General features: G+C 42.4%; 1 protein-coding gene across 1 annotated transcript in view; it reads left to right on the forward strand.

The window, feature by feature from the left end:
* Positions 1–15,927, forward strand: part of LOC144678727 (E3 ubiquitin-protein ligase HECW1-like) — a 676,338-nt gene that overhangs the window by 392,768 nt on the left and 267,643 nt on the right. Inside the window, exon 10 of the mRNA XM_078538571.1 lies at positions 3,563–3,664. Within this exon, the coding sequence (XP_078394697.1) occupies positions 3,563–3,664 (102 nt within the window). The remainder of the gene's footprint in view (positions 1–3,562; positions 3,665–15,927) is intronic.

The raw sequence follows: 15,927 nt of genomic DNA on the forward strand, positions 1-15,927 counted from the left end.
CCTCTCTGTGAAGAAAGTTCTTCTCATTTTCCCTCTAGTTTTTTTTACCAATTAGTTTCAATCTGTAACAGTTGGTTACCAACTGACAGAAGAAACGGTTACTCCCTCCTTGCTCTATCGAAAGTCTTCATTATTTTCTATTATCTATTATTTTCTATTGGGTCGTCCCTTAACCTTCTCTATCTAAGGTGAAAAATCCCAGTTGCCTCAATTTCTCCACATCACTGAAGTCCTTCATCCCTGTTATCTTTCTCATAAAGCTCTCTGTACCCTGTCCAAGGCCTTATTGTCCTTCCTAAAGTGTGGTGTCCAGAACTGAACACAATACTCCAGCTGAGGCTGAACAAGTATTGGTTTCTTAGTCATCTTATCAGTTTACCCTGCCACCTTCAAACATTTAATAAATGTGCACCCCAGGCCCCTCTGTTTTTGTACCCCCTCAAAATGGTCCCATTTAGATTATGCTGCCTCACTATGTTGTTTCTCCCAAAGGGCACAACTTCACACTTATCCAAATTAAACTGCATCTGCCGTGTGTCTGCCCATTTCACCAGTCTGTTTGTGTCCTCCTGAAATCTGCTGCTATCCTGTTCACTATTTGTTATTTGTATCATCCACAAACTTCAAAATTGCAATTTTGAATTCCCAATACTCAAGTCCAGGTCATTGATATATGAAATGAAAGGCATACCAACCCCTGGAGGATCCCACTGCATATTCCTCCCAATCATCCATTCACCACAACTCCCTAGTTCCTTTCCCTTCGCCAATTATGTACCCATGTTATCATCATCCCTTTAATTGATGTGTTTCTATTTTAAGAATAAGCCAGTTATGTGGCACTTTATCTTCTATTGCCTTTTGAAGGTCCCTATATACAACATCTACTACACTACCTTTATCAATCTCTCTATTATTTCAGCAAAGACCTCAATCAAGTTAATCAAACACAATTTGCCTTTAACAAATCCATGCTGACTGTACATTATTGATCCATGCTTTTCCAAGTGAGAATTAATTTTTCACTTGATAATGCTCTTTAGTAGTTTTTTTTTTGTTCATTCACATTATGTGAGCTTTGCTGGCTGGGCCAGCATTTATTGCCCATACCTAGTTGCCCTTGAGAAGGTGGTGGTGAGTTGCCTTGATTTGTAATCCTCCAGTCCTCTGGCACTGCTCCAACATCCAAGAAGGATTAAAAGATTGTGGTCAGAGTTTCTGCTATTTGCTCTCTAATTTCCTTCACCAACCTCGGAGGCATCCCACTTGGACTAAGTAACTTGTTGACTTTGAATAACCTGTTGGTGCTAACAAGCCAATTGACCTGAATGTTACACTCCTCACGCCATAATATGGTAGGCATGGCAGATGGACGGGAATCGGCAGGCTGTTTTTTTTAACTCAACTGGTTGAAAGGCGGGAAGGAAGGGTGTGTATGCCTTTCGGGGTGTGCCCTGTGCACGTCAGGGCACCAGCACTAACAGCCCTCATCTTATTGTAGGTATCAGCCTTGGGCCAATGGTAGGACTCTCACCTCTGAGTCAATTGGTTGTGAGTTCAAGTCCCAATCCACAGATTCAAGCCCATAATCTTAAATTAGCACTTCTGTGCCGCACTAAGGGAGTGTTGCACTGTTGTGATGGCTATCTTCTGGATGATACATTAAACCAAGGCCCTGTCTGCCCTCTCAGGTGATGTAAAAGATCCCATGATAGTATTCAAAGAAGAAGGGGGGTTCCTGTGGAGTCCTGCCAATATTTATCCCTTACCCGACATCGTTAAAACGGGTGATCTGATCATTATCACATTGCTTTTTGTGGGAGTTTGTTGTGTGTAAACTGGGTACCATGTTTCCAACATTACAACAGTGACCACACTTCAAAAAAAAATACTAAATTAGCTGTAAATCACTTTGAGACCTGAGGTCATGAGAGGCCCTGTCTACATGCAAGTCTCTCTTTCCTTAGTGAGTGTGCTGGCACACGAAAATAATTGTTTTTTAACTAAAAATAACTTGTATATCTCTTGTCTCTGCAAGCTGTAAAGCCACTAAATTTAGACTACGAACTAAACTTATATTGTTCAGATAATCAATAAAATTTCATTTGGTCTTCCTCTGCCAAAGACTATCTTCCTGTAAAGAGGCCATAGGCAGCTAAGTTACATGTCGTCCTCTATCGGTGTCAGGTAGTGGTACAGTATATGAAAATTAATAGGTTGATAATCACCTGATTTTCTATTTGCAAAGCCCAGTGGACCAGCAGGAGCAGTAGAAAATTTGATCATCATGAATAGGTTTAGGCCAATAATAAATTATTGACTTTGTCCCAATGTAATGTGTGCTGATTATCAGTGCTTGTACTGTATATAAATTTGCTTGTCCATTGTCCCTAATTCTAAGATTATGGGCTGAATTTTTCTGGCCCAGTTGAGATGGGTTTGGAGGTGGTTGGGGGTAGTGGAGGCAGGGCAGTGGACCAGGAAAATCAGTTGGGATGGCTCCCAAGTACTGTCCCACCTCAGTGCTACTTTCCCAGGGCTGGGCTGCCATGGGAATCGGCAGCCCGCACCACAGCGATGGACAGGCAACAAAACCAATTAAGGCCCCAATTAAGGGCCTTTTTCCCCCAGCACTGCAACTTTCCCAGTGTCACAGGAGCTGCCTGCTGTGTTGAGAACCAAGCAATGCTGCAGAGGTGGTCTGTTGCCAGGAGGTCAGTGGGCCATGGGTGACTGAATTAATTTGGATGCATCAGGGGCAGCAATTTTCATGGGTCCAGGAGTGGCTGCAGATATTCTTCTACAGGGTCAACCCAGTACCCTTAGGCTCCTTACAGTACTTTGTCCTCTTTCTCACTGCTGAAGAGGGAGGTCTTTGTGAGTGCCTGCATTGTGAGGTGCCCGTAGGTGTCCCTGTTCTCCAGTAATGGTCACCTTTTCCGATGGCCCTGAAACCTGGACACTGTTGTGGGCCCTTATACTGAGACTCCCACTTCCATGGTCTGTATGTTGAAATTAATTGGACAGCCAATGCGAAGGCAGCTGTCCAGGAGGCCACCTAAGGTAAAGTTGCTCCTGCAGGCACACTGAGGCCATGCACTGGCTCAGGACCTGCATATGGTCTCGATATCGTGGTCTCGACTTGGGAAAATTCAGCCCTATGAATCTCAATAGCTGTTGCCAACCATTCTTGTTCTTGGGCATATAAATCCATTAACTTTTCCAAGCAATCTTCACACCCACCTACACTAGCTACAGCTTTATTTTCTTGGCTTCTGTCCTGGACACTCTTCACCCTGTTTGTCTGCAAAGTGATTGTTTAATACTTTCATCGGTGGTTGTGAAGTTCTATTAAAAACAATAAAAATTAAAATGCTGCCAATTTAAGATGTTGGGATATGTTTTCCTTTGCTCACTAATGTTAGCAAGAAATCAGCATAAATATGGCTTCCCAGCTTTGCAATTGCACATTAGTGGGGCAGAGGAAATTTCGAACAATTTGTTTCTCTAATGTCAAACAAAATGATTTGCTTTTGTTTTAAATACATCTTTCCTCTTGTAGGTGATAACCCTTTACCACACTGTGCTCAGACAATAAGTCAGCTGCCCACTTTGAGACAAGACACCAACCGTTACCCTACCATCGACGAGCCCCTTCCTCCCAGTAAGATTTTGTTTTATTTGAAATCGTGCTGTTGTATTATCAGTGTAGGAAACATATTGAGTTTACTAGTTTAGAATCAGCAAATCGAGAGATGATTGAACTGGTTAATTAGAAAATAAGGAAGAAAACATCTTGCAGCTCTTTCCAAGAGAGATAGATTTGAGCAAAGACCAAAGTCTGGTAAAGATCCTCCATTTCTTTCAACAAATAGGGCAGAATATCAGGTATATGAAGATGTGTGTTATGCACAGGTTATCAAATTGTATCTTTATCAAACAGCAATACATTTTCACAAACAAAATGAATATAGTGCGCAAAAGTGGCTGTTTCATTTTCAAACTGGACAATTTGATAAGTTGTGAAAAATTGTACACACAAGATGAATTAGTCTGTTCTGCATTACATGGTGATTACATTTACACAGGCCACTGGAGTTCAACAATGAATACAATTCATAACAGTCCTTTGTTCCCTAGCCAGCAGAGCATTACTCAGGCCCTGAATCTTCAGACGTTAGAAGTCTAGCTGGTAATTTATTTTACTCGGTAGAGATCATTAGAATAGAAATGGTTTGCTTAGATCACCATGTGGTGAAGGCATATGAAATATATTTTCATTTCACTGCACGGCTTATTACAAGTTTGAGAGATGCACTCGGGGAAAGCAGCATGAATGAGTTTATTTCTGATTGTATGATTCATCCTTTGAATCTTGGACTCACTACTTTGTTGATTATTAACTAGCTTGGTACATTCATTGTCCTGCCTTATCTCTAATTGCATCCCTGGCTTGGTTCACTCAGGCCCAGATTTTCGTCTCTGAGTTGGGTTCGCAGAGTTGGACGATTTCCCAACTTGGCGAACCTGACCTTTAAAAATGGCCACCCACAGGTAGGATTTTCTGTCAGGGGGTGGGGGAGGGGTGTTGAAACTGGAGTTAGGGTGAGTGACTCCAGAATGAATGCACAGGCTGGCGGGTGCCATCCTGCCTCTGTGCTCTGGAACTGTGTTTAAATAAATAAAATAATAATAATAAAACAAAAAACATCCATCCAGCCCTTCCCCCACCATCCACCCCTATGTCCCAACCATGCCAACCTATGCCCCACCATCCACCCCCATGGTCCCATACCACCTATGCTAACTTAGTGCCCCTTTAGGCACCCCCATGGCCCCATACCCCCAATGCCAACCTCGTGCACCTATACCCAACCCCATGGCCCCCATACCCCATATGCCAACTTAGTGCCCCTCTACCCACCCCACATTTCCCCTATACCATATACCACCTTAGTGCAACTCATGTCACCCATGCCCCCCACCCTTTGCCCTTACCTCCTCCATGCCCACTCACCTACTATCCTTGGACAGTTGCTTGACAGCTTTCATACTTCATGGATAGCTTTGCCACTTCCTGGATAGTGTCACAAGGTCGTGCTCCTTTATTTTTGAAAATATGATATTTCAACTTTCAAATGACTGGAAAGTTTGCAATTTGAACTGAGACAGAGCAAACTGCTTAAAAATACAAGGCCACACTCTAAGGCGAAGGTGAGAAACAACGAAATCACCTTTGGGAGTGTGATGAGAGCAATTTCTTATAATCCAGACACCTAAGAAAGAGACATTAAAACTGCAAAGTACTGGATATTGAATCAATGTCTGCCACAGACCAATATACACAAAACCTCTTAGAAATACACAATGGGAAAAGTATTTCAAGGCAAGGCTGCCCAGCCACATGAGAGAGATTGTAAGTGACACAGGCGGTGTCAAGAAAGTATTCAGCAGAGGAAACAGCGGAAAGCTGCTCTCCCTCTCCCTCTCCCTCTTTTGGATTAAGAGTGTCACCCGGTTTGAGAAACCAACTCTACCAGAAAGTTATCAGCGAACCGAGATCTCATAATGACTGCAACATTTTCTACATCTGACTGCATCCAAGAAACCAACTGACCCAAATCTACGCCTCAAGGACAATCAAAGGACACTTAACCGTATTTTCTTTTACCGTTTTTCATTGGACTCTATCTCCCCTTATTTCTGATACCTGTGTGTGTGAGTGTGTGTGCCCAAATGACTGAATGAGGGCCGAAGGCTTGATGTCATGTTTTTATTATTTTTGTTATGTTTGGGGGTCATTAAATTTGCTCTTTCTTTGACTCAAGGAAGCCTTGTTTGATTGGCTCCTTATTGCTCAAAGCTTAATTCTGGTTTGGAAAAGGCATATCCTCATGAAAAAGAAACTTAAACCTTTGTTGTGATCAACTGAGGAGGTTGATTAGAGGGAGCCAGTTCACCATTTCTCACCTGGTCATAACAATAGCTTTGACAGGTTTGACAGCTGGAGAGATCTTTAACAATTCCTTGAGAGCGGGACAGTCCCTTGATAGCTTGACAATTCCAATATATTTGAGTGTAAAAAGTGCATAATCATGTTCACTTTTAACAATCCCAAAGAGCACCTTTCCTCTCTCAAAGGGTACTTTATCTCTCCCAAATTTGTCCCGGGACCCTATATAAACGGGTACGTAGCCTCTCCAAAGGTGTACACCGGCTATCCAAATGTTTCCGCCAAGTTCAGACCTCTTCTTACCTGTCCTAATCTGCAAACTCCAGATTCTACACTCCTGTTCTTCCAAAATCCCACTTCAGTGGAGGCAGCTGATGATTTAAATGGCCAGCTGCCTCTGTGAATCATGCATGCACAAACCTTGGCCCGACTCCAGTCCCGTCCCTGCGAAGATGGGAAATGCCGAGTTTGGGGGCAGGACTTAGAAATTTTGGACATTTCCGGGATATTCGCCACGATGGAGAGCCTCTCCGTCATGGCGACAATCTGGGCCTCTGTCAATTTTCCACGGGCTGCGCTAATTTACCATCTGTGGTTCTTACTTGCCTTATACTTTCCTCCACCTCACTCTGCATTGATTAGCACCATGCATCTATAATCCTGGCCAAGCAGTCACCACTGCTTCACAGGATTGCATGGGTATGGAGCAACTGCCATCCAACATTTGACATTTTAAAATGGAGAATCATTTTGACTTGTATTTGTTATGAAGCTATTAATGTATGTAACGTTATTGGAAATTATTATTCTAAAATAGAGATTTAGTCTGTGGGCGTGTCTGTGTGTGTTAATTAGATTAAAGCCAGCTGGTCTGGGTGCTTTGATGTGTAGTAGTTTTGAGATGTAAACAGAGGTAGTGGCACATTTGCATTTTGTTGAATAGAGCATTCAAGACTGGGAGTGAAATCTTGCACCTAGCTAGGAGAGACCAAGCAATGTTTATATTACTAATAAAATTGGTACTATGAAAGGAGTTCAAAGGGCCTGGTGATACAATGAGAATTTACATTCAATGAGAAGTGCTGGGTATAACAGACAGCAGTTTTGTGTGTGCAGAGCAGAGACATGTAACATCAAAGCAGCTGTAAGCCTACAACTGTCTGCAAAGGAACTAAATTGAAAGGAGCCTCATTTTGAATTTGTAAGGTGAAAATGCTTTGCCTGGTGTCTGCTTAAAGTCTATGGGTTGTTGTTGCCTTAGTGGAGATTAGTTTGGGAATTTGTTAAAAAGTTATGATAGTAATAATTTGTAGCCATGTGTATGTGTTTAATACCCTGTTGTAAATTAATAAGTGTCTCATTTAGTTTGATATAAAAACTTTTGAGAACTGGTGCTCTTATTCCTGAATTTAGAGCTACATCTCAAACATACCAATTGAAAATATAGGCTATGACAGTAGTTTAAAATTTCTCTCTGGGATTTTAAATAACAGCCTTTACCAAATGCTGTGTCATAACAATCACCCACGTTCTCCTATGTGTCAGAAATCCTTCATTCATGACAGTCAGGCGGAGTCAGAAAGGTTATTTTAGTCTATACTGTACAAATGGTGCTAATAGTGCCACAAAAAAGGCTAAAAACTGGCAGTATGCAGCATGCACCTTGTTGTACTGCAGTCTCTATCCTATCATATTACTCATGAATGTTGGGTGTAGTTGGAGTATACGTCAATGACACTGGTCCTGTCTGACAGCTACTAAAATGAATTGTCCACTTAAGGGCCTCAACTGGACCACAGGCAGGTGGGCCACCTGACTCCAACCCCACTGCTGGTAAATTTGGGGCAAGGTAGGCGCCAGGATCGAGTCTCCCCCTGCCTGCCAGCCTGCCAACCTGTCCCCGGGGTCCATAAAATTCAGCTCAATAAATTTATCCAGTTCCTATCCACAGCTCTTATTGATGTTGGTTCCATTATTGTTTTGGAAGACCTTTCCATGTCCTAACAATCCATTGTATTAAAATGTCTCTTTAAATACCCTTTTCTTTTATTAATTATTATCTAAATCCATCCCTTCCAGTTATGACTCATTGATCAGTGGAAATATTTTTCCCAAATCACCTTAACAAAACCTCTCCTATTAACCTTCTTGTTCTGAAATAAAAGCATTGGGCCGGGAATTTCCAGCCCCATCGTGGCAGGACCTGCCATGGGCGATTTGGCAGGACTGGATGATCCCAGCGGTGGGTGGGGCCGGAAAATCCTGCCCTTAGATTTTCTAGTCTCTCCTCATAGCCAAAGCCTTCCTTTCCTGGTACCATATTATTTGGCTCTCCTCTGCACTCTATTACCATAATCTTGACGTCCTTCCTAAAGTTCACAATATTCACTGAAACAAAAACAGTAAATGCTGGAAAAGCTCAGCAGGTCTAACAGCATCTGTGGAGAGAAAGACAGTTAACTTTTCGAGTCCATATGACTCTTCTTCAGCTCTGAAGAAGGGTCATACGGACTTGAAATGTTAACTCTGTTTTTCTCTCCACAGATGCTGTTAGACCTGCTGAGCCTATGTAAATGCTTGGTGTAGGATTAGCATTAGCTCTTTGGTTTTGTATTCTGTGGCCTTATTTATAAAGTCTTGGGTGTAGTCGGAATATAAGTCATGACACTCGTCCTGTCCACCAGGACAAAAGCCTTGGATCCCTTTTTTGTTTATAGTTTTGTCAACTTTTTTCCACTTTTGAAGATTTGTATATGTTCAGTTCTCGGTCCTGCCTAGCAAAGCCACAACTCTGTTAAAGCTATTATATAACATCTCCTGTTACAAAACCACAGGTCACACACAAAAGTGTTCTAAATGTTGCACATTGAGAGATGTGTCCATACCAACCAATATCTAACTGTAAGATTAGGGAATATACAGGGCAGGTTGTTATTTTGTATGACATTATAGAGTGACATAAGGCTCAGGAAACCAGTAACATTACTTCAGAATATCCTCATTGACTTTTGTAAGGTTTTAGTTCCTCCTGGACATCCTGGGAGATGTGGGAATACGTGGCCAAATTTTGGATTTCTTCTGGCACGCTTGCTCCAGTTCTCAGGTCAATATAAAAGGTAATAAAAAGAGAAAATGCTATAAACACTCAGCATCTGTTGTGAGGGAAACAAAGTTAATGGGGGAGTTTTCCAAAAGATTCGGAGGGGGCTTTGGAGGTAGAGCAGGCCATAAAATTTGCACTGGACGACAGAGTGCCAATACCCCAGCATGTTACCGCCTCTTCACGATTATTTTCAGTGGCCACTTCAGGGAAATGAAGGCTTCCCACCTCGTAGCAGCAGAAAGCCAATTAAGGTAATTATTGAAATAATTAGCAGGCATTTTGTGAACTAAATGGAATTTTGCCAGCGACACAAGGACCCCCGTTTTGTCTGTAGCTCATCTGTACTCACAGGAGGTGAGAGCTGAGTGGGAAATCGGCATGCCATGATGTATATATGGAGTGTTCACTTTGAAGGACCAAATTGGCAATTTTCAGGGTATCTGCCTGCAAAGTCTTGCAATGTATACGCATCACTGCAGACAAATCCACCAGCTAGTGCTCGGTGTGAGGGATTGTCTGCTGGTCCCATCAGCAGTACTGTGCCTCCAGCTTGTATCACCCTCCCCTGCGCCATTCAGCACATTAGCACACAGCATTCATATTGAGGCTGCTGGCCGCACTTCACTTCAGGTGCTCTGATTGGCCCTAATTGGATGGGACTGCAGAGGTAGCCTGCTACTTGGCTGCCTCCTGAAAAATGAAGCTGGAGGTGGGGGTACACTGCAACAGGGAGTGCCTCCTGATTTTCTACATTGGGAAAATTCAACCTGATCTATCAGGTCAACGACCTTTCAACAGAACAGGAAGAAATTAAAGATTCAATGCCTATACACACACATGGATAGATGGGAGACTCACTGAAACTGTCTCTCTCAAGAGGAGATGTTGTTCACTGTTACCCATCTTATTCAAGATATTCACCAATCATATATTGGATGCACTGTAGGGGAAAACCTCAGAGTTTTGGGAATATCTGAAATGAGCTCCTTGTCGCAAATGGTGCATTGCTGTCAAACATTCTCTTAGATTCGGATGCTCTACCCAGCATCATTTTTGGCTTCAAAATTTTAGTAGAAGACAAAATGCTGAAAAATGTACTGAAACATGTAAAAAACAAAGTATGCTGGGAATGCGGGCAGAGAAGCATGCTCACTTCCTTTTCAAAGATTTCTAAATTTACATTTATACAAGACACTGCAGAAATTTTAACTTCTCTGTACCTTAGCTTTTTCTCAACCTATAATAAAACTTGACATACCTGCAAGTTAGGCAAGATAAGTCAGACTCCTCCCTCGTTGTACCTATTTCTTTTCAGATGTCAATTATGAGGCCATTGGGATTCAGTCTTCCACAAGAAATCAAACTGAATTGTGAAGTGTGATCCCAAAAGACTAACAAATCTTGAAATCCAATGTAATTAAAATGAATTTAACTTATTCAATTGCCTTAAAGTAGTGACCTTAATCATAAGACCATAAGACATAGGAGCAGAAATTAGGCCATTCGGCACATCGAGTCTGCTCCGCCATTCAATCATGGCTGATAAGTTTCTCAACCCCATTCTCCCGTCTTCTCCCCGTAACCTTTGATCCCCTTACCAATCAAGAACCTATCTATCTCGGTCGTAAATACACTCAATGACCTGGCCTCCACAGCCTTCTGTGGCAATGAATTCCATAGATTCACCACTCACTGGCTAAAGAAGTTTCTCCTCATCTCTGTTCTAAAAGGTCTTCCTTTTACTCTGAGGCTGTGCCCTCGGGTCCTAGTCTCTCCTACTAATGGAAACATCTTCCCCATGTCCACTCTATCCAGGCCTTTCAGTATTCTGTAAGTTTCAATCAGATCCCCCCTCATCCTTCTAAACTCCATCGATTTTAGACCCAGAGTCCTCAAATGTTCCTCATATGTTAAGCCTTTCATTCCTGGGATCATTCTCGTGAACCTCCTCTGGACCCTCTCCAGGGCTAGCACATCCTTCCTGAGATACGGGGCCTAAAATTGCTCACAATATTCTAAATGTGGTCTGACCAGAGCCTTATAAAGCCTCAGCAGCACATCCCTGCTTTTATATTCTAGTCCTCTCGAAATAAATGCCAACATTGCATTTGCCTTCCTAACTACCGACTCAACCTGCAAGTTAACCTTAAGAGAATCCTGGACTAGGACTCCCAAGTCCCTTTGCACTCCAGACTTCTGAATTCTTTCCCCATTCAGAAAATAGTTTATGCCTCTATTCTTCCTACCAAAGTGCATGACCTCACACTTCCCCACGTTGTATTCCATCTGCCACTTCTTTGCCCATTCTCCTAACCGGTCCAAATCCTTCTGCAGCCTCCCCGCCTCCTCAATACTACCTGTCCCTCCACCTATCTTTGTATCATCTGCAGACTTAGCCAGGATGCCCTCAGTTCCTTCATCTAGATCATTAATGTATAAAGTGAAAAGTTGTGGTCCCAACACTGACCCCTGCGGAACTCCACTAGTCACCGGCCGCCATCCTGAGAAGGACCCCCTTATCCCCACTTTCTGCCTCCTGCCAGACAGCCAATCTTCTATCCATGCTAGTACCTTGCCTCTAACACCATGGGCTCTTATCTTACTGAGCAGCCTCCTGTGCGGCACCTTGTCAAAGGCCTTCTGGAAGTCCAAGTAGATAACATCCATTGGCTCTCCTTTGTCTAACCTACTCGTTACCTCCTCAAAGAATTCTAACAGATTTGTCAGGCATGACCTCTCCTTGATGAAACCATGCTGACTTTGCCCGATTTTACCATGAACTTCCAAGTATTCTGAAATCTCATCCTTAATAATGGACTCTAAAATCTTACCAACGACCGAGGTCAGGCTAATCGGCCTGTAATTTCCTGTCTTTTGCCTCACTCCCTTCTTAAACAGGGGGGTTACATTAGCGATTTTCCAGTCCTCCCTGACTCCAGTGATTTCTGAATAGTGCTATATTCAAGGTTGTTTGTTGGTTGTGCATTATTTTTTTTGAATTGGCCTTCTTTTGGAGCTTTCTGCATCATTTTGAGCTTTGTAAGTCGGCATGTATGGGAAGAATACATTCCACAAGTGTCTTCTTTGGGACTGAGTGGGAGTTCTTTTGAATTTTACATCCTCACGTTTTAAATTGAAGTTCTATTCATGCAGCGGAAATCCCATTCAGAAATATTGTTTGATGTTTAATTGCCTTTGTCAAATGGTCATGTTTGATATCTCTGCCAGCACAAAACAATTAGCTGTGAGAGTTTAATGTTGTGCTTTTGCCCCCACAAACTTACGCAAACCAGCTAACAGCCACTAACCACTTTAGAACACTATACTCTTTCAGCTAACTTTCCATTGTGCAGCTTATTAGGAAAGAAAATTAATTTAAAAATCATGCAGCAAACATTTTTAAACTGACACAAAGGGACATGAAAGATTGAAATTTACTTCAGGGATGAGAACAGTATAACCAAAAATGTGGCTACTTGCAGAGTTTGAGTCCAACAAAGCTCACTGCAACAGGCTTGTGGATCTTAACCATTAAATCTTAATGACAAAGTTCTTCTTTAATTCAGTTTATGTAAAAAAAAGCAGAAAAAAGACTAAATTCCAGTTCTCAATCATGGTAAGGCTTAAACCCACTAAACTTACTCAAGTGGACAAAGGGAATTCCTTCATGGGGGATAGCCAGGCCCATTTCCCACCAACAACACCACCCCCCCACACCAGCCCCCCCCCCCCCCACCCCCCCACCCATCCCCACCATCCCACCCCTCCAACTCAGCACACTTGCTCCAAAGCTTGTCTTCTATTGGGCTAGGCAGACATCTGAGATGTGTCCCTAAAGCCCTAATGGCAAGGGGTAAGTTAAGAGGCCATCCCTGACCCTGCTAAATTGGGTAGGGGGCTTTACCCCCTACCCAACTGAGCTCCCAATGTGCTCAAGTCCTGAGTGAGATTTCAGTCCACGATCTTCTTGAATCAGGGACAAGACTGTTATCCACTGACTCAAGAATGTTACCACATTTAGTGGGGTATAAGCAATTTCAGGACAGACTTCTCTAAAAGCCAAAGGCCTTGTGGTTAATATAAAGTCTGGGCAATGGTATAAAATTACCATATCAAATTGACTGCCCACGGTACATCAGACTAGATTTCCTTTCAATTGAAATCAATATTGGGCAAATCAGGTGGGGTATATTACAACAGGAACAAAGGACTTGGGTGCAGGAGTAGGCCATTTAGCCCTTTGAGCCAGCTCCACCATTCAATAAGATCATGACTGATCCGGTTGTGGTCTCAACTCCACTTTGCCATCTGTCCCCCCATAGCCCTTGATTCCCTTGTCTATCAAAAACCTGTCTAACTCTACCTTGAATAAATTCAATGACTCAGACTCCACTGCTTTCTGGGGAAGAGAATTTTACATACTAACAACCCTTTGAGAGAAAAAAATTCTCCTCATCTCTGTATTAAATGGTAGACCTCTTATTCTTAACCTATGTCTCCTGGTTCTAGTCTCTTCCACAAGTGGAAACATCCTCCCGGTATTCACCCTATCGAATCCCCTCAGGATCTTTTATTGGAAGAATTTTCGGCGTAAAATGATGCGGGGTGACTTCGGGCCTGCGTCCCGACGTCACTGCACGTTATTTAGATTTTCAGTCCGGCGGGCGGGCAGCCGAGTTGGCTGTGTGCCCGCCGAACTGTCAAAGGCCTGTTAAAGCTATTAATTAACTAATTAAACCTATTGAGAAAGCTTCCTGTCCAACCTTAAGGTGGCCTTCGCATTTTTCATGGAACCTCATCCACGGGCAGGATGAGGTATCATGAAGGGTTTGTAAATTAAATGAAGTTCTTCATTAAAGTTCATTGATATGCCCGAGCTCATGTGACACTGTCACATGAGGAGACATGTCTTAAAATTTTTCTTTTTCTTTATTACAATTTTTTAAACTTAAAACTTATCTCCCTGAAGCACTTCTGTGCCTCAGGGAGATTTCTGTGCTCTTTCAGATGCATGCGTGCGAAAGAGCACACTCCCTACTCCCTACCCCCCCACCTGCACAGGGAGCACACAGCGCTTCCGTGTGCGTGTCACGCTGGGCAGGCTTTAATTATCCCTCCCACGTAAAATGGCGGTGCGGACCCGATCGGCACCCCCGATCGGGTCCACACCACCCCCACACAACCCCCCTGAAGCGGGGAAAATTATCCCCTATGTTTCAATAAGATCACCTCTCATTCTTCTAAACTCCAATGGGTATAGGCCCAACCTGTTCAACCTTTCTTCATAAGATAAACCCTTCATCCCAGGAATGAGTTGAGTGAACCTTCTCTGAACTGCTTCTAATGCAATTACATCTTTTTTCAAAAAAGGACACCAAAATTGTATACAGTATTCCAGATGTGGTCTCACCAGTGCCCTGTACAGCTGCAGTAAAACTTCCCTACTTTTATTTTCCATTCCTCTTGCAATAAATGCTGACATCCCATTTGCCTTCCTAATCACTTGCTGTACCTGAATACTAATTTTTTGTGATTCATGTACCAGGACACCCAGATCCCTCTGTACCACCGAGTTCTGTAATCTCTCTCCATTTAAATAGTTTTCTGTTCTTCCTGCGAAAGTGGACAAGTTCACGTTTTCCCACATTATACTCCATCTGCCAAATTTTTACCCACTCACTTAACCTGTCCACATCCTTTTGCAGAATCTCTACCTCCTCTTGACAACTTAATTTCTTAGCTATCTTGGTGTCATCAGCAAATTTAGCTACCATAACATTTGGTCCCTTCATCCAAGTCATTGATATAGATTGTAAATAGTCGAGGCCCCAGCATTGATCCCTGTGGCAGTCCACTAGTTACAGCTTGTCAACCTAAAAATGACCCATTTATCCTAACCCTCTGCATTCTGTTGGCTAACCAATCCTTTATCCATGCTAATATGATACCCCCTACATCATGTTCGCTTGTGTAGTAACCTTTGATGTGGCACCTTATCAAATGCCTTCTGAAAATCCAAGTACACCACATCTACATGTTCCCCTTTATCCAACTGGCTTGCTACTTCCTCAAAAATCTCTAATAACTTAGTCAAGCATGATTGCCCATTCACAAACCTATGTTGACTCTTCCTGATCATGTTATGATTTTCTAAGTGCCCTGCTATAACCTCTTTGAGAATGGATTCTACCAATTTTCCTGTGACAGATATTAGGCTAACTGGCCTGTAATTTCCTGCTTTCTGCCCCCAGCCTTTCTTGAAAAAAGGTGTTACTTTAGCTATTTTCCAATCCATTCCACAATCTATGGAATTTGGAAGATTATAACCAATGCATCTACTATCTCTACAGCCACTACTTTTAAGATGCTAGGATTTTGGCCATCTGGTCCTTGGGACTTGTCAGCCTTTAGGTCTAATAGTTTTCCCAGTACCTTTTCCCTAGTGATGCTGATTGTTTTAAGTCCCTCCCTCCCATCCAGCTCTTAATTTTCAAGTATATTTGGGAAGTTTTCAAAGTCTTCTACAGTGAAGACAGACACAACATACCTGTTCAATGTCTCTGCCATTTCCTTGTTTTCTATTATCAATTTCCCAGACTCACTCTCTAAAGAACCAGCACTAGCTTTAATTACTTTTTTCTGATTTAAATACTTGTAGAAACTCTTACTATCTGCTTTTCTGTTACTAGCTAGCTTTCTCTTATATGCTTCTTTCTCCCTCTTTATTTTTTAGTCATTCTTTGATGGTTCTTAAACTTTGACCATTCTTCTGACCCACCCCTAATCTTTGCAGATTTTACAGTGTTTCTTTCAATTTAATACTATCCTTAACTTTCTTATTTAGTCATGGATGATGCAACCTTCTCAAAGA

Source organism: Cetorhinus maximus, chromosome 3 (genome assembly GCF_964194155.1).
Source record: "Cetorhinus maximus chromosome 3, sCetMax3.hap1.1, whole genome shotgun sequence".
Lineage (NCBI taxonomy): Eukaryota > Metazoa > Chordata > Chondrichthyes > Lamniformes > Cetorhinidae > Cetorhinus > Cetorhinus maximus.